This window comes from Gavia stellata, chromosome 3 (assembly GCF_030936135.1).
Source record: "Gavia stellata isolate bGavSte3 chromosome 3, bGavSte3.hap2, whole genome shotgun sequence".
Classification (NCBI taxonomy): Eukaryota; Metazoa; Chordata; class Aves; order Gaviiformes; family Gaviidae; genus Gavia; species Gavia stellata.
This window is the reverse complement of record NC_082596.1, coordinates 95016292-95035290: the sequence shown is the minus strand read 5'-3', so window position 1 is coordinate 95035290 and position 18999 is coordinate 95016292. Positions and strand designations below refer to the sequence as shown.

At 39.0% G+C, this 18999-nt stretch overlaps 1 protein-coding gene across 1 annotated transcript in view; it reads left to right on the top strand.

The window, feature by feature from the left end:
* Nucleotides 1-18999, top strand: part of CDKAL1 (CDK5 regulatory subunit associated protein 1 like 1) — a 440756-nt gene that overhangs the window by 185332 nt on the left and 236425 nt on the right. Inside the window, exon 9 of the mRNA XM_059815360.1 lies at nucleotides 15059-15162. Within this exon, the coding sequence (XP_059671343.1) occupies nucleotides 15059-15162 (104 nt within the window). The remainder of the gene's footprint in view (nucleotides 1-15058; nucleotides 15163-18999) is intronic.

The window sequence follows — 18999 nt, the reverse complement described above, 5'->3', positions numbered from 1 at the left end:
CCAGACTTGGTGTCTTTTCTGTTTTTAAGAGACAAATGTCTAGTGGTTTTTGTTTTCAGTGAGTATGTTTGTGAGTCATGTATATCATATAATGTTGCTTTGCTTCTAAAGTTTAATAATTTTGCAGAAGGTAGATGGAGTCTCCACATTTTAACCTGGTATTAGGCTGAAAACTGCAGCTGGGGAATGTTTACTGAAGGGTTTGTTTAGTTATTCACATTCCTGTGTTCCAGCAGTTTTAGATGGTTTGTTAAAGAGCTTAAAGAAGAACTCCCTTTACTACTGGTGTAGAGGGTTTTTTCTGCAAGTTAAGTTTTTTGATTGTGCTTGATTTTATTTTCCCTCTCCAAAACTATACATCAGTTACTTTTCTAAATAGCAGGTATGGGTAAAATAGTATAGTGATTTAATATAACCAGCCAAATACATATTGAAACTTTTCTCTTTTGTTTTAGGAATAATCCTTTACTAAAGTAAAATGTAATAACTTTTGAGGTTTTGTTTTTACCACTTAAATGAGGAATAGTCTAAATGAAACTTTCAAGTAATAGAGGGAAAATGTTATTGCAGGTTAAAACTATTTATATAAGTATCAACACCCTTAGGAAAGTTCAGCTGTATAGTTCAGCACTGTTTAATGAATTAACTTACGATTCTGTGATTCACAATAGTACAGCGACATCTGTTCACCAAGCACACTATAAACATTTAAATAACCTTTGAATTCTGACTGAGGGGTTAGTAGTGATGTCTCCACTAGGCTTATCCATTTTGCTTGAAGAGAAGGCATAAGCTACTGTTGTGCTTGTTGGCTTGTATCTGCAGCTTGTAGGGAAGTAGTAGGTTTGCAAGGGAGTCTTGTATCCGCAGCTGATCTTCAGAAGTGTTTCGTTGGACGTGTTTAAATCCTAATCTCGCAATTGTTTGTGGAAACAGGCCATGTACTCCAAATTTAGAAATATGTGTATGTGAAAGCACCGAAGTACTATAGAACTTATGATATTGTATAGACCTGTTTAGTTCCCATCCTTGTTTGTATAGGTTCCCTTCTCATAGAAATGTTCCCGTTATGCACTAGGTATACATCCCTTGCATCCGTACCGAAAGCCAAGCTAGTGCAGACACTTCATAACCAGCTAATACCTAACATACAGATTCTTTGCGATTCAGACAGCTGCTGAAGTTATTGCAGAGACTATAATGGGAATTTTAATCATTAAACTTAAACTAGGTCCTATTCCTGTATTACCAGTTCATTCCAGCAGCTTATGTATTTTCCAGCTGTTGCTTCTTTGAGTGGAAGTACAGCATGGAGGCATAGTTTGTAGTGTTAAAGTCAAATATGGGAGTGAAGTCGTGCCTCTTAATAAAATAGCAGTCAGCTAATAAGAACAGAAAGTCTGTGAGATGCTATAAAAATATTGTGAAAAATGGAAGTAGGTGTGAAGTGATGGTACTTGCTGTGAGGTATTTTTTAGATGCTATGTTTCTGTCATGGCACAAGGGACAGCCTGAAGGATTGTCTTTTACTATGGTATCTTCATTCTTCTTTCACAGTATCTCCTCTTCTGAACATGATAGCTGGGGGTCAGGTTTCATTTTCTTGTTCTTTGTTCTCTAAATACAGTTAGTTTAAACACAACTTGTATCTAAACTGTCTTAGGTATCAAAAATGCCATCTATTGGGGGGGCAGAATGACTGGATGAGATAAGCATATGAGGATACAATGAATGCAGGTAAAATAAGCACATTTTAAGTCGGACTTTTTCTTAGGACTTGTGGCTGAAAATTTTTGTTTGAACATACATTGTTCAAAAACATTTCAAAAATGTTTGTGGTTGGAAAAATGCCCTCAACCTGCCAACTGAATTTCAAATTCTACGAAATTAAGGATAGTCGTGCTGCGAAATGGTGCGTAGGCTGCAGCGTTCTCTGGTACGTTGTATGAAAACAGTGCTGAAACACAACCAACCAAAGCAGATCTGTGTGTTTGCTGTATGTTTGTATAAGGGGAAATGCATCTTTATGAGAGAATAAGACTTGCTCTGTCTGACAACTATTAAAATACTGGGAATGAGATTTTTTTCAGTGCTAACCGTTTTTGTTTCGTTAGCTATATTTCAGATTTCCTGGGTGTTTGTGTTTATTACAAAGCCATTTTCCTTTTAGGATATTCGGCTGCATAGGTTGGTCCAGTTTATACCTTCTGCAAAATGAGAAAGAATAAGACTTGGTATTCTTTATGATTTTAGTAAAAATTATTTAATACATAATGCTTACAAGGCTTAGATGGGAAGATATTCTTGGCAAAGCAATGGGTACTTGATCTATGTATATTCTTTTAAATAGCACTTACTGCTAATTAATGTCTCATAAAGGTAATATTGCTATACCTAACTCCACTTAGAACTCTGGTATCTGCTGTCCTCCTACTCTTCTTTCTTTAGGAGTATCTGGGGTTTATCTTAGGTATATGTTGAATATTTTATGAATATTGTTGAATAATTTTCTTATGCAGTCAAGATGTGGATAAAAGTAGTGGTCCCTTTTGAAATGAAATTGTGACAGTAATACCATAAATACTCAGTAAATACAGTGGCTTTTTTATGTTAGTCTGGATCAGCTGAATGGGTTTATTTTCCAAAGGGAATAATGCTCTTCTGAAAAGTGAATCATAGACACTTATCTCTGTTGAGTCTAGTGAGACTAGAAACTTGGATTCTATAGTTTGTATAAACTGCTTTAGACGTGAGCACACATAACGGCTTATTGCACATCTGTTCATTGAGGGACTTCTCTTTCTTGTTTATACAGTGCATTCAGGTTTCCCCCCCCAATCAGTATCTTTTACGTGAGATGCAGGTGTGTTTGCAGAAGAGAGTTTAGGATTCTTAAGTGAATTCAAGTGAAGTGAATTCACAAGTTTAAATGTGGCCAGATATAACTCATAACAAAACTGACAAATTTCACCTTTTTTGGTATGACTTGTTCAAGGTTTGGGTTGTTTTGAACATTTCAAAGGACTATGGAGGAGCACAAATATATTCCACTCAGGGGACTAAATTATGGGCTTTGCACAGTTACTATCTCCATATAAAGCTTTAAGGCATATTGATTAATGTTGCACAAAGGTGAAGGGTGGCAGGGAACAAAGTGTGATTTTTAACTGGCAGTTCACAACTCCATGGACACGGAAGAATGTGCGTACGCCCACTTTCTCAATGTCCAGTGTATGGATCCAGTGCCCCTTCTCAGTTCTTTGTCCTGTAGAGGAACACGATGAAAGTGGAAACCTAATTTGCACAGAACTGCTATCTCTTTTGTCATCTCTACAGTCAGAGTGTTCTAACTTATTTTTTTCTTTCTGTGAGCTCTTGGCTGGCTGTAGCTCCAATAGCATCCTTGGGAATATTTTGTTCATGACTGGCTACTGGCTATCTGCTCCAAAAACTCTGCCATACTTGTTCTCTGTTAGTGTTAGCCCTCAAAGTCCTGTGGTGTACTTCTGGACAGCATGTGAGTATCACGTTAGTATCACACTTTAAATGTAGTTGATAACAGATGGAATGAAAATTATTAAGTGTTGATACTGTTTGTGGTATCTTTCGTTTAATGTTCTTCTCTGGTTTTCCTTGTACAGGCCAGACTTGGTCCTTCTCTGCACTGATTTCTCGTCTTGCTTTTCTTACCCCTGTAGTTGAATCTAAGCTTCCCATGGTGTTGGAAGCATGCTGTGCTTCTCGTGTGTGTGTGTCTGTCTTACACATATGTCTGCGGACACTCATCCGTGTAGACATGCTTATTCAAGGAGCAGAGCAAGTCTTTGGGCTCTAGAAAGGAATAGTGGTGGTGTTGGGATCCAGCATCTCAAAGAGATGGGATCAGCTGTGGTGCAGCCTGTTCCAGTACTTGACCACTGTCATGGTAAAATAGTTTCTTCAGTCTAATTGCCGTTTCCATTTCTAATTGCAACTTGTGTCCGTTGCTTCTAATCCTATGACCTTGAACATCCAAGAACAGCCTGGCGGTGTCTTGACTGTCTGCTCCCATCAGCTGTTTGTACGCAGCAGTAAGATCTCCTCATCCTGACAGTGAGTAAGCCAGTTCTCTCAACCTCTCCTTGTGTGCCATGAGCCTGAGTCCCCTAATCATCTTGGTGGCCCTCCTGTCTACTTGTTTGTTACTTTATGTCAACATCTGCCTTGTTCCAGGGAGCTCAAAACTGGACACAGCACTACAGCTGCAGTCTCACAAGTGCCAAAGAGAGGGCACTAATAAATTCCATCTGTTGGTTTCATTCTTGAGAGTACTTTCCAGTTGCACAGTACGGTGCGTTTGAGCTTCTTAACAAGAAAGGGCGTACTGCTGACTCATGTTCAGTTTGTTGCCCACCTGGACCCCAAAGTCCTTATCCGCAAAGCTGCTTTCTATCCCGTCAGTTCCCTCCCCACCTCCACTTTTGCCTGGGGTTACTCTCTCCTAGATGTGGGGCTTCTTACTTGCTGTTGCTGAACTTCATGAGGTTCCTATTAGCCTGTTTCTCCAGGCTGTTGATATCCCCCTGAATAGCATCCCTGCCCTTCAACATGTAAACTGCTCCCCCCTCTCCAGCTTGGGATTTGCTGTAGATGCATTACATCCCTTCACCCATGTCGTTAATAAAGTCATGAAATAATAGTTGGCCCCAGCATCAGTCCCTGAGGAACGCAATGCTAACCAGACACCAGTTAGACTTTGCACTGCTGACCACAACCCAGCAGTCCAGCCAGTTTTTAACCCACCTCGTTGTCCGCTTACTCAGTCTGTGTCACAGAAATTTGGCTTCAACGATTCTGTGGGAGACTGTGGTGAAGGTCTGTCTGAAATCAAGGTATATGACATCCCCAGCCCTCCCCTTCCCACAGGGTCAGTCACCTCTTTGTAGAAGGCATGGTCAGGTCACGTCTTTCGCTTCAGACAACTCAGCCTTACAAGGAAAATGTCATTTTAACCCATGTGTATAAAAGCAAACAAGTATCTTGCAGTATGATGTCATCAACCTTATCTGTGAAAGTGTTTCTGCAGGGAAGTTGTTGGGTGGCGCTTACTGAATGAAATGGTAACGATCGTTGCTGTGTTGGCTTGTTGGGTCAGTTGAAGAGCCCCTCTGCAGCCAGTGCAAAACCCCCATCATCCAAAAGGTTGGGTCTTTTTAAGAACTTCGTTGAAGTTGAAAAACCGTTTCAAGGCAGCCATTGCGAAGATAGTGTTGTAGCCAGATGTTCCTGGGGAAGTATGAAGAAAACTTCCATTTAAGTGTTGGCTAAGGCCTGTAAACAATTGAATTGCTGAGCTACTTTGTGTTTTGTCTGTCCATTCCTTTTTATTGTTAAGTCTTGCTTTTGATGACTAGAGCTGCCTCTTGTGTATTTTCCAGCCTGTAATGTCTAGAAGGCTGTTTAGATCCTGAATCCCCAAGGGTTTCTGTGGCCTGTTTTTAATGCTCTGATTTGTGCATTAAGTGCTTTAGTCATGGTCGTTCTGATTTTCTCTTAAATGACTGACCATAAGTATCTGAGTTGCAATGGAGGTGACCAAAAAAAAAAAAAGACGACAAAAGCTAGCAAGTCATGGTTTCTGTCAGAGATGGCAGCAGTTGAACTGGAAAAGTTTCAGACTCACCACAGACTTGAGTGATTAAAGAGGAAATCAAAGCATATAAACACCGGCCAACTAGCTTGGAAGAAAGTCAGCCCATTCCAGTCACTGGGACATGAGGACACTGCGGGAGAGTTACAAGCACAATGGTCACTGGATGCAAGACAACAGGAAGAAGTGAAGAAAATGGCAGGAAAAAAAGTAAAATAGAAGAAAAGAGCTGAGGAATCGTTAGGAGGGGAGAATTTTGGAGAAGTAAAGTAGATGGAGAAGTTGAGGATCATTAGTTTATTAACAAAAGGCTACTGTTCCCGTTTTTCTGCACTGTCACTGTGCTTTTAAACAATAACATTATAAAATAATGAAAAGAAAATAATTTATAAATGTTTGCCTAATTATTCAAATTAGTTTCTCTAATTATTTAGAAGTAAGTACCTTAACTTGCATTTTCTTAAGAGGTACATGGGCAGTAAGGAGGATATGTCCATGAAGATAATCTGACTGACTCAGCTCTATAACTGTGTAAAAGGGATTAATTTGCTGTGGAAAGTGCCCTTGGAGACTCTTAAAGGCAGACATAAGGCCCCTGGTTTTAATTTCTATTTTTAAAAGAAATCAGTCATTGGATTCTTATAACTGTGTAAATCAGTCCCTTAAATTGCTTGGAAAATCTCAGACAGATTTAGGGTTGGTCAATTATGTTGAAATGTGTGGTCTTCTCTCATTTGAAGTTGACAAAGTAGTACGTAGTGAAGAGTATGTAACTTGAAGCATGTATGTCTCTCTTTACTGCTGCGCATACCCTTTTTTTTTCAGCAAGACTAACCAGTTTATCACAAGACAGAGATGACATTCAAGAGCGACCACATAGTATTAATTGTAGGTAATGCTTAGGTCCTTGTCCACATTGGACCTTTTAACGTTGCTGCTGCTGCCACAACCAGTAGGACATTTTGGGGCAGAACGCTTTGTGTAGACACAATCATTTGGAAGGGATTCTTTCTAGATTATAAATGGCGAGTTTGTTTTTATTATGCACTTATTTCCATTATTTTACCCAGACAATTCAGATCCACTTTCCCACAGACATCTTACAAATACTTTTTTGGAAATTGGTCTGATGGCAATCTCAGATAAATTCTAAATTAAGCCTGGTAGTTTCAGTGCTGCTGAAATGTAACTTTTTTTTTCCCCCCAGGATGTTTTGACCAGTACAAAAACAATGCCTTTTATCCCAAGAATCTGTGTGGTACCTGCTGTATGTTACAGAATTAACTGCAGCCTAATGTTTCCTGTGAGATTTCTCCACTCTAAAAGGGTCTGTCCCAAAAGCCATTCAGGAAGTAAAAACAATAGCTCTTATCACAGGCAGCGGTCTACTTTTCAACCCTGTTTTCTGTGTGGGTGATTCAGGAGCTGTTAGTGTTGTGAAGATGCATGGTAAATGAAGTGGATTGCTTATAGAAAGACACTTGACTCCCCTAACCCTTCTCCTTCCGCTCCTGGAGGTCTGCTGAGATGCTTCATTCCTGAAACACAACTTTAAATGGACTCGTCGTCTCCCCCCCCACTACGTAGAAATCACAGTTTTAATTTAATCCTTAGTATTTTGTTAAAAAACTTCGAAAGCTGAATTTTTTAAAGCTTATGAAATTGTACATTACTTACGCAATTAGGGTTTTGCAGCACATTCTGGATAGGTTACGCTAAGTCATCTGCCCCTAGCAGAGTTTTTAAATAACATTATACTATTTGATGCTTTAAATACTAAGGCATTTGTCAAGTCACAGCTCTCTAAAACTTTCTAAAGTAAAGCAACCTCCAAGAATCCTGTTCTCAGAGGTCGTTTTCGAATCACTGCCATTCATTAGGAGGGATCTGCGAATAATAGTTGCTTATGCATGCTGAAATAGCGATGCTGGCATGTTCTGCCACCGTGTCTCTGGGGCTAGCTGTGAGCAGATTTCTAAAAAAGTATCTTTTCTAGCTAAGGTTTTTCTGTCATAACTCTTTATTTCTACCACCTTCATTACTGCTATTTGACTGAGACCAGGAGTCATCATCTTCCAAATATTGTTGCTCTTTGTGAAGTGTTGAAAGAATTGATTAATTGTAGTTACGATGCCGTGGTGTTTTCTGCTCTGTGCAGCCACGCAACCTAATTTATCTACCTGTGCTATTCCAGCTGACTCACTTTCTTGATATTAATGACTGTTACAGTCTGCCCCCAGAGTTGTGGTCTGCGTAGCCAAGCAGCTGTTTGGAAGCGCTTCTAAAATAATTTATGTTTCTGTGAATCATAGAGCTTTAGTTTGAGTTGCAGAGAAAAACTGATTGCGGTTTCCAGGAAGCACCTATCAATGCATCATTTTGGGTCAGGGTGGGGAACGCAGATCTACGCAGCTTAGCCATGGAAATGTTTTACCTTGTAATATCAATTTAGAATGCCTGAATAAATTAATTCTAATAATTGCAGAAGTATGTGGGCAGAATAATTAATCAAGTTCTTTAGACAAACACTAAAAAGTGCCATTGATGCACTTGGTTTTGCTGATGTTACATCATTGGCCTTAAAGTGAGCAAGTTGAATGTATGATGATATAACTACCTAGCTGTGACCTTTGAATTACCTGCACTTGACTATAGGAATTCAGTTTCACAAAATGCAAATATTTAAAGTACAAAATTAAATCATATTGTAGCTTATCATACTCACTGAGCTGCCTTCTCTCCAGATTCCTTTTGATTAGTAACTAGTGAGACGTTATACCAAATAAAACACTGGCTTCAAAGGGCTTTGGAAGAACAAAATTATAATGCGCTGTGTTCCCATTTTGCTGAGCGTGAAATGCATTGCAGAATTAAAAAATAGCGTCCCGTCGTTGCATCCTACTTTGAGAAAAATGTGTGCAGTCCCATACACTGTATGGTGTTTCTTGATAGGTCGTCCTATTTTCTGCTAAACCTTCTTTGAGAGGCTTTTTCCTTTTACGCTAGCATTGCAGTTTCTAAAATAGTTGGCTGCAAAGATGAATTTAGAGAAGTACTTTTTTTATCATATAGAAAATGTTGTAACATCGAGTGCATCTACGTAGCACGCTGTGGCTGGTGGCCAAGCTCAGTCTGAATAAGCTGGGATACTAGAAACAGCATTTCTGTAATAATGTGGCTTGCTGCTTAGACTAATTAGCCTTGATGAGAAGTAGCTTGCCACTGTTGCAAAAGTATTTTAAATCCTGACTCTTCTAAAAGTGAAAACAGCCTCCCATGCCCCAAATTTTTACAGGAAATTATCTTCCCTGTCGTAGTGAGTTGAAGAGCTTTATTGTAAAATGTGCAAACTTCAAGCAAAAGGAGAGTTTCCTGAAAACAAGTCAGACACATTAGGCGCATTTTCTTTTCTGTAAACTACTTTTTTTTCCTGGTGCATTGCAGTTTAGTTTGACAGGATTTAGAGATTTTGGAAGTACGAAGTAGCATTTACAGAGGTAAAACGCTAAGAAATATTGAAGGCGTTTAACCCTGAAGTATGATATTTAACTATAAATATAATATAAATGCTGTTGTTAGGCCTACAGAACTTTGTATCCTAAGCAGAAAAATATCTGTAGAATTCTACTAGCTCTTGTTTAGTAAGTTGTAACTAGTATCCATCTCCTTTTCATTGCTGGGGGTATGTATTTCTGGTAATTTTTTTGCTCAGTCAAGCCTGCAAAGGGAGTTTTCTCTTTACTTACACTGGACAGCATTTTTATCAAAATTACATTTGATAAAAGCTCTAAAAGTATCTTACAAAAGCCGAAGTCTCTTCTGCAAACCGTAGTTTGAAACGGGCAAATCGCGCTCCCCTTTCAGGAAAACGACAGTTTGCTAATACAGAGTATCCTTGGGCTGGAATTACGGAGGCGTTGTAAGGCAGCCCAATGGCCGGTGCCGAGGGATGGGGTGGGTGACCGCGGCGAGCAGCCTCTCTGTCCTGGTGCTGTGGGATGTTCCAGGGATGGTAGGGACACTGAACTACGGGCAGAATTTTGTCTTTTTTTTTTAATAGGGCAAACTTCATGAAATCCTGAATTTGCATAACTGGTCAGATCTCATAAGGGCAGATATTAGTGTGTAGACTGAATTATGAGTAAAGGTGTTTTCCTTTATTTCTGCAAATTTCTAATTTGGGAGAAGACCACTTTAGGACAGGGTTTTGGTTGGGTGTGTGTTTGTTTGTTTGCTTAGTGGGTTTTTTTGGGTTTTTTTTGCTAGCTCATTAGGTTGATACCAAGCAAGAATTTACTGGATTATTCAGGAAATTAAGGGGGCAATACCACCCCTCTTCCCCCAGATGAACCACCTGCAGAGCAGCAGGGATCTTCTGTCATAGCTCTTCAGCTCTCCCATCTTGCTCGCAGGTGTCTGGTCTTGGTCAATCCCATTAAACGTGAGTGATGAGTGCACTAATGGCACGTCGTAGCCTGTAACTGAGCTGTTTCCTGATCCTTGAAGGAAAGATGTTTTATACTTTTCATATCTGAGGGTGGAATCCTGTCTTTGGTAAACTTAGTGGCACAAGTCCCATTAAGAGGAACCAGGATTGTGCTCCTCGTGTCTGTACTCTCATTCTCATCTGCTGCTGAAACCCACTGATTAGTCCCACTGAAGGAAAGTCTTTATTTGTCTACTCTGTCGTAAGTATTCTTACTCATAATTAGTTCCATATGTAAGGGGTAGCCTTTCATGTTAAGTGTGTGTTTTATAAGGAATATTACTGTTTTGAAAATGAAGAGTCTGCTTAATCTAATGCACCACGTGAGCACATACTAGCTGAACAATGTGAAGACCACTGTTTCGTATGTCTACAACAAAATGTCAGGCACTTGACCAAAATGTTGATGACGTTCAGTTTGGTAACGTGTTCAAAAAGGTTTTAATTAGCCACATGGTAGTAATTTATCTATGGATAATATTTTACCGTGCTGTGAAATAGCTCTGTGTATTGGGCACATAGCTGAATAAAGGTTAATAATTCAAAGCAAAAGGTTAATAATTCAAAGTACCTTAATCAGTTTAGTATGTTGGAAAAACAAAACTTAGTGTTTTTTGTTCTGGAATCACTACAAAATTTATCCAAAACATGTTGGTAATTACAAACACAATGACCATTAATAATTCTTTCTATAAATGTCTGTGATTTCTTTGTGCAAAAAAGCTTTGACCTGTATTATTACAAACTAACGTTTACAAACCAACTTCAAATGCTTCAAGAAGGCTTACTGTTTAACACAAAGCAAAATACTCTTTTGCAGCTGCTAGCATGCTGGCTTTTTAGTCCCATATATTTGAGCTTTAACTGTGAGAAAGGCTGATTTTGAAGGAGAGCTTTACCTCCTGGGCTGGTTTTAGACAGTCCATGTGCAGGTGAATGCCACTTAGTAAGAGGCAATGCTCGAATTCTCAGTTCCCAGCAGCCTTTTTCCACTTGATGGTCTGTGGTCGGAGTATGTGGCAGCATGGACCTATGAATAATTTGTTATGCTGGAAACTTGGAGTAGAGACTGACCTACTAGGGGAAAAAAGCCCTATAGATACTTTATATACTTAGGGCTTGGTTTAAATTTATATTTTCGAGAACAGATAGTTTGCAAAACTGTGAAAAGTGGTTAGTTCAGCATTTTTAAAAGTATTTGAAATCTGCATCCTTTTGTTGGTCAGCTGTAGCCCAAAAGATTATTTTTCCCCAAGTTGGGATTAACCGATATGGTACAAATAGGATTTAAGAGTTTTGTCTTTTTTTTTGGTCTGCTTTCTAAAACTGATCCTTTTCTGAGTTACATCAAAGCCTGTTTGGTTTTGTTATATAATCTCTTTTAAGTACCACCCCTAAATTATTTAGGCATTCCACAATATTTTTATTTTATAGTAGGAATAAGTTAATTGGTGCGGCAAAACTTGAAAAAAAAAAAAGGCTGCCTCCAAATCCCAACTTTCAGCTCCTACCCCAAAATAAATCAACAAGCCCCCACCCCCCCAAAAGTTGTACTTAAAGACGACAGCAATAAAGCTCTTAGAAACAATCCCGCATAATACTGTGACTACTTGGAGAATAACTTCCCCTTCTTTCTTCCTACTTCTTGCTGTGCATTTCCATTCTCTTTGGGACCAAGTTTATTGCAGTACTAGAGAAAAACTGGTGTTACCATATTTTTTCAGGTAGCCCAGGACATGTTGTAAAGGAATTTGCCCAGAAAGCAACTCTGAAGATGCAGGAGAAATTGGTTTACTAGAAACTGGGCCTTGTTGGGAAAGGAACGTCGATTGAAGATATGAAACTTATCCTCTAGGTTCGGAGAGTAATAATTTCAGTATTTACTACTGTTGCTTAGTACTTAGTACTCTTACTATTTAGTACTCTTGCCTTAGAGCTTTTCAAATACTTTCAATTTTCAAATACCCAAATACAGAGCAAAATATATAGTGAGAAATATTTATCATTTATGCATAAAATGTAAGGAGAAGAGAGGAAGAAGTAACATGCTGTTCTTTATAAATATACTATACATGGAATTCTGTGATAAGGAAACAGAAGAGTTCTGTGTAAATAACATAAATGATCCTTTTTACTGTACATCAATACTAGTTTAGGGTTTGGTTCTATTTAGATCTATTACACAGGAATAAATTTATAAGTTTGTTTTAAATAACTTCCTAAAATTATAGTTTTTATCAATCTTATAATGAAATGACACATATTGAAGGTCTGCAAAAAGCATTGTTGTCATGCAAGGTTACAGTTCAAGTTGACAAAAAATTGATAATAAGCTTTTAATTGAAACAAACTTTGACACCAAATTTGTAATAAGTCAGACTTTGCAAATTGAAGTAGATGATAAAAGTTGGCGGTCTTATTTTTCTTCCTTCCCAATTCCTAGCTTAAATTTGAGTTGAATAAATTTACTTCATCCCAAGAAATAAAATGTTGAAGCATCCCTTTGTTAGTTATGGCTGATAATTCTCCTTCGTGGGTGAAAGGGCCGGTGTTAAAGTAGCCTTGGGCTTATGGGGCAGGATTGTTGCAAGTTAAATCTCTTCTTGATGACCTGAGAAAATTGACAAAATAGCTGGTAATGTCATTTCTTTGGAGAAAACAAAGATAGGTGCAAATACCAATGTAAACCACACCTTTGTGTGTTGGTTGTAGAAGAGCAGACATGTCCACTATGAAACTAATTTAATGTTTCCTTGAAATGAAAGCAAAATTGAAAGAAAAAATAACTTCAGAAGGAAAAAAACCCAAACAAACAAACAAAAACCACCCCACACACCCTCAGAACCAAACCAAAATCTGTGGGTCAGCCTATAGATGACAAGTAATTACTTTACTCTCTCTCCTCTTCTCTTTACTCTCTTCTCACGGACATGGCTATCCAAATGCTGGAGGATTTCCACCTGCAGCGCTGGAAGAGTTGTGAGGAGCGCTGCCTTGTAACGCTCCTGCTGGGTCCCTCAGCAGGGACCAACATCGTGCGTTAGTGACCTTACGAGCTGGCTTAGACCGCGTTGCCTGAGGTGCCCTTGTTCACGTTAGCTATGTAGTGAAGGCATCTCTGAGCGTCATCTGTGGGATTTCCTGGCTCAAGGAAATACAGGGAGCAAAGAAAAGCCAAACTTAACTGGAAGATACATGCCCTGCTCCTGGCCAGGCAACTAATAGAAATGATTCCTCCTCTAGATCAGCGGTCACAAGTGGAGTCCCCCGGGGGTCAGTTTTGGGACTGGTCTTGTTTAATATATTTATCGATGATCAAGATGAGGGAATTGAGTGCTCCCTCAGTAAGTTTGCAGACGACACCAAGTTGGGCGGGAGTGTTGATCTGCTGGAGGGTAGGAAGGCTCTGCAGAGGGATCTGGGAATCCATCTGGATGGATGGGCTGAGGCCAATTGTATGAGGTTCAACAAGGCCAAGTGTCGGGTCCTGGACTTGGGTCGCAACAACCCCAGGCAACGCTACAGGCTTGGGGATGAGTGGCTGGAAAGCTGCCCCGCAGAAAAGGACCTGGGGGTGTTGGTGGACAACCAGCTGAATATGAGCCAGCAGTGTCCGGAGGAGGGTGACAAAGCTGGTGAGGGGTCTGGAGCACAAGTCTTGTGAGGAGCGGCTGAGGGAGCTGGGGTTGTTCAGTCTGGAGAAGAGGAGGCTGAGGGGAGACCTCATCGCTCTCTACAACTACCTGAGAGGGGGTTGTGGTGAGGTGGGTGTTGGTCTCTTCTCCCAAGTGACTAGTGACAGGACAAGAGGAAATGACCTCAAGTTGCACCAGGGGAGGTTCAGGCTGGGTATTAGGAAAAATGTCTTTCCTGAGAGAGTGGTGAAGCACTGGAACAGGCTGCCCAGGGAGGTGGTGGAGTCACCATCCCTGGAGGTGTTCCAGGAACGTGTGGACGTGGCATTGTGGGACATGGTTTAGTGGGCATGGTGGTGTTGGGTTGGTGGTTGGACCTGGTGATCTTACAGGTCTTTTCCAACCTTAGTGATTCTGTGATTCTGCAAAGAGAAATACTTATAATGGGGGTTTTTTGGTTTTGTGGGGTTTTTTTAGAGGTTGATATGCTTTAACGTATAAAAAGCTGTAGGGCAATACCAGCTTTAAAAAGGGGGGAAGGGGAAGAAAAGTTCAACAAACTCCTTCTAATGTTCTGCTTATTACATTCATGGCACTACCAGGATCCAAAGGCTAATCCAAGAAAAATATGCATCTAGTGGTAGTTTTTGTTTGGTGGTTTGCTGTTTCCATCCTTTTACTTTGAATTAGTCTGCCTTTACTACAGTGTCAGGTAAATTAAAAGCATTCATATTGTTCCTTCAATTTCTTATGGGAGTTTTTCATTAGCTCCCCAGTCTTTTGCCAAGCTGTCTTTCTAGTTGGTGATTGTGTCTTCATGATGCTATTTGTTTATTTGTACAAGCCAAATGAAAGAAGGAAAAATTACCTCAAATGTGTTTTCAAGAATACACGCTATTTTTAAAAATCTACATTTAGTCTTTCAGGACTCTTTTCCTTGAATTCCTTGTTCAGGTTTGATTTTTTTTTTTTTTTATGTAATAGCGGGATTGGAAACCTGGAGATTCATCTTTAGTAATGAACAATTATTAACCCTATTACAGCTTTCTAAAAATATGTGTATTCCCACTCTTGGATTTTGCACGTGGTTTCCACTGATTGTTTTTTCAACCTTTCATATAGATGTGAAAGATACTTTAAGAAGGTAGGAGGACAAAACACTTTTCAAACTACTTTATGGATTTTTAAAACAGAATACTGCTATTTTCTCATCATAACAGCTCATTTTTCCAGAAGTGCTTAATAAATATAGCTGTGCATATAGAGGCTTTCTTGGCTAGAAACTGAGTATTTTCGTTTTCTAAACAGGTGTCTCAATGCATGTACCTACTGCAAAACTAAGCATGCCAGAGGAGATCTAGCAAGTTACCCAATTGAAGAACTAGTGGACAGAGCCAAACAGTCTTTTCAAGGTAAGGAGTTTTATCCCTACAATAAGAGCCTCTGAAGTGTAACAGGTCTTATTTTCACCCCTAATGGTGGTGATACAATATGGCTCTATTACAGTATTGATGTTCTTAAGTCGTAACTGTGTCTGGTGGTGCCTTGGCGGTAGAAAGCCGTTCTTTCATTCTGTTGTGCGCCGCTACTTAGAAAATGTACTCCTACCGTAAGGAGTATTTCGTTTTGATTTTAGGCTTGCTCAAAGGAAGTTCCGTGCAAGCATTTTTTCGTGTTGATGGGGAAACTCTAATATTTGGTCATTTTTCTCTCTCTGGTTTCTTAAAGGAGAAGGCAGTAACTTTTTTTCACTCAGCAATAAAAGTAAATTTCATGAACCTCCCTAGGATTCTTAAAACCCTGGTTAAGGATACGTTGCTTTATCTGGTAATAGATTTCCTGGAGGAGTTCTGGGATGTTTCTGAGAGCCATACAAAGCTTGTCAGCTTTTAAGTTCAAGTAGGGTACTTGTAATGTCACATGGATCCAATCAAACATCAAAAGTTTTTCCTGCAGTATGGTACTCTGTGCTAGTATCTGCCTAAAACTCTTGTACATCTGGTAGTTATGATACCTTTATTGTACCTTAATATTTATTCTTTATATCTAAGTTTTGCCTGCGTTTCAATAATAATGCCAGTATTCATTTCTGATGCAATCTCTGTGAAGGTACAGGTGTTGTTTCATGTTTTTGTGTGCCATGTTGGAGGATTAAACATGTATTAAAAAAATACTGAGGTAATTCAAGTGTAGCATCTCTGTCCATCTTTGTATCGAATACTTTGAGTCAAAAGTAGAGCAATAAATACAACATGTGATGTCACATTCTCTGTGCATGTACAAACAATACGTGCGTTGAGTTTCACTTGTGGCTCTGAGTATTGCAAGTGTTCTAATAAGAAGTAGGTCTCCAATGATTCAATATGTTTTTAAATCCATCCTTATTTAGGGATCCATAATGAACCTTATTTAGGTCAGCGATCAACTCCTGGCTCTTCTTACCAGTAGTATGCAAGGAAGAGTCCTATTCCTAGTCAAAGCCCACGTTCACAAATTCCAAGTTCTACATCATCCACACAGAAAATTCTCGCTTAAGATTGTAAATACCTTTTTCTTTTGCTTTGGTTAAAAGCCAAGCTCCCCTCTTTTCTTCCATGAAGCTTATCTGTAATTGCCACAAAATTTCTCCTGTTGCTTAGGTTTGTATAATTAACGCGGTTGTTGCTGTGAATTGGCTTGTCTGTTGTGATAGACAGGAATCCTGTCATGTCTCAGGTTTCTTGTTTTAGTAGGACATGTTTCTAAAACCTGTGTGCATATTATAAGATGGCCAGTAAGTGAAATACAAGCTGTATAAATACACTGCTTGCTTTGGTGGAGAAGCAGTTCAGGAAACGTGTTTCAGAAAGCCTCAAGTTTTCAGTAGGACAAGGCAGGTGATATTGAAATCGGTAAGTAGCCACTGGGTAGGAGAAAAGCTGCCATTTGGTGGATATGGTTATTATTATGCAGTAATTACCAGACACAAGTAAATGCCTGGTGATAACAAGACGCGTAGGCAGAAAAGGAACACTACGTTCTTTTCCTTTCATCCAGGTGTAACTCTGAAGTACTTTTGTATTATGAGTAGCACAAGAAGAGTGTTATTCTGATAGCACTGCATAGCTGTTGAAATGTTCTAAACAAACTTTGAACAATTCAGCAAGGGAGTATGACAAAGATAAGATATGGGTAATACAGTTAGGATTATGGTCTTACTTAGGTTAACTATTTAAATTTTAATTAGATTTATTGTATGTATGGAAAGAAAAAAAAAGTCAGACTTGTCTGTCCTGTTACAGTTGTAGTTACATGCCATAGTCAGCATTAAATGAACATAAAGATGTATTTGCTTAATATAAGAAGAAAGAAAACTCGAGTTTTGTTTGTCTTTTGCAGACAATAAATGTGAAATTTTGGATAGTATTTTGAACTTCAAGTATTGTACATTTGAATTGAAAATTCAGTAATTCAATTCATCTGTTGTACTGTGGCCTTTATTATAAATATTGACTCTTTCAAAATAACTTGATTTCTAGTGGAAAAACTTGCCCTTAAGCTATTGTTTTGAAATTTCTTGGAGAAATGCTATGACGTGTTTCACAGCAGGCTTCTCCAGGGAGTTCTATTCTTATTTGGCCTTACACTAGTACCTTTGTTAGAGGACATAAGGAAAGAAGCAAGTACTGAGTTATAAAACGACAGGCTTTGCCTCCAGCTTTCCCGTACTTAGAAACAGGCCTGCAATAGTCAGATACTTAGTTTGCAGCGTATGGAGAATTTATTACTGCCAGCTTGCTGCAGCTGGGCTGCAGAAACTTCATCAATCCAGTGAAAGACTTAAGCAGTTCCAAGTTCTGTTCAAGTTCTTGCTGAGGTACTGAGCCACAATCTCTTCAACAATCACTTCTGTTTTCTCAGAAGACGTGTTGCTGAAGCTCTAGTGAAAAATACAGAGAGAGGTACAGATGTGCGATGAAAAGTTTTTCCACTTTGGAATTATTGTTGGGAGAACTGAGGTGTCTTGGGAGAACAGCAGCAAAACAGTATGTGATGATTTTGTGTGACTGTACGATTGAGTCATGTAAGAAAAGAGAGACGGATGTCATTGGCAGTGTTTTGTATGTATATATTCTTACGGTACGCAACTTGATAAGGCCCCAAAGGTGGGATGTTTCACCTGTGGAACACACTGAAAATGGATTAGAAGAGCTGTATTTAAGGATGTTCTGTTAAATCTCAGCACAAAAAAGCTCTCTAAAACGCTTTATTCAGGTGATCATACTTTGATAAGATTGCAGTTGACATCTTAGAAACAGTATTTCTAGCAGCAGTATGTTTTCAGGACAGGCTTCAGTGTTGCGATCAGATACTCCCAGTTTTTCTTCAATCGCTTCTGTACTGCAGCCTCTGGGTACGATGTCTCTACGCAGGAAGTATTTCCACGCTGTAGTATGTGCTGCACTACTTGACTGCAAGCTGAGTATTTCCAAGCTGCAAGTCAGGGGACCAGTCTTGGACTGCTGATAATACGGTACATAAGAGTATGGTATCTGTGTGACAGCAGCTGTAAGGTGGTGCCCAACAGTCACCATTCTCTCTGATGTTTGTCTCCAAGATGACTTCAGAAGATTTTTGAAACTCTTAGGCTTTTTAGTCCAAATTTAGCTCTGTGGCTTTATTTAGCTGCTGTTTTTTGAGAGTTTTGCGTACTTCGTGTAGGTAAGTAGGTATTTGTTTCAATGTGGTTTGGGGTCCAAACCTTCATCTTTTTGGTCAGTTTTGTAAAAATAAGATTTAATACTCTGCTGAGTGGTAACTAGATGACAGCAGATGACAAAGCTGGAATAATTTACATGCATGTTCAGATTATTTGTATAAGCATAAGCTTGATTTAAATCAACTGATGAAAAAGAGATGGCTGAAGTCAGCATGACTGAACAGATAACAGCCTCTATCTTGTACTTTTCCAACCTCTGAAATAAAGTTTTTCTTTTTTTCTTTCTGTATTTTATTTTAATATCTTAAATTGAATATAATGTGCACAGAAACTAAGTGTGTTGCAGATTTTTGGTACCTGCTGCATACTTTCATAATGCATTGGACTAAGTGTTAAGGTATACAGAAATCGAGTTTGGTTTTATGGCTTTGTATGGGTTTGTCTCCTGTCTGACCTCCTTACTAATTTCGAAGTCACGACTGACATCAACTTCGGTCATTCACAAAATTTCTTTAACAAAATAATCTATCTGAGGTTGGAAGTAGACTAC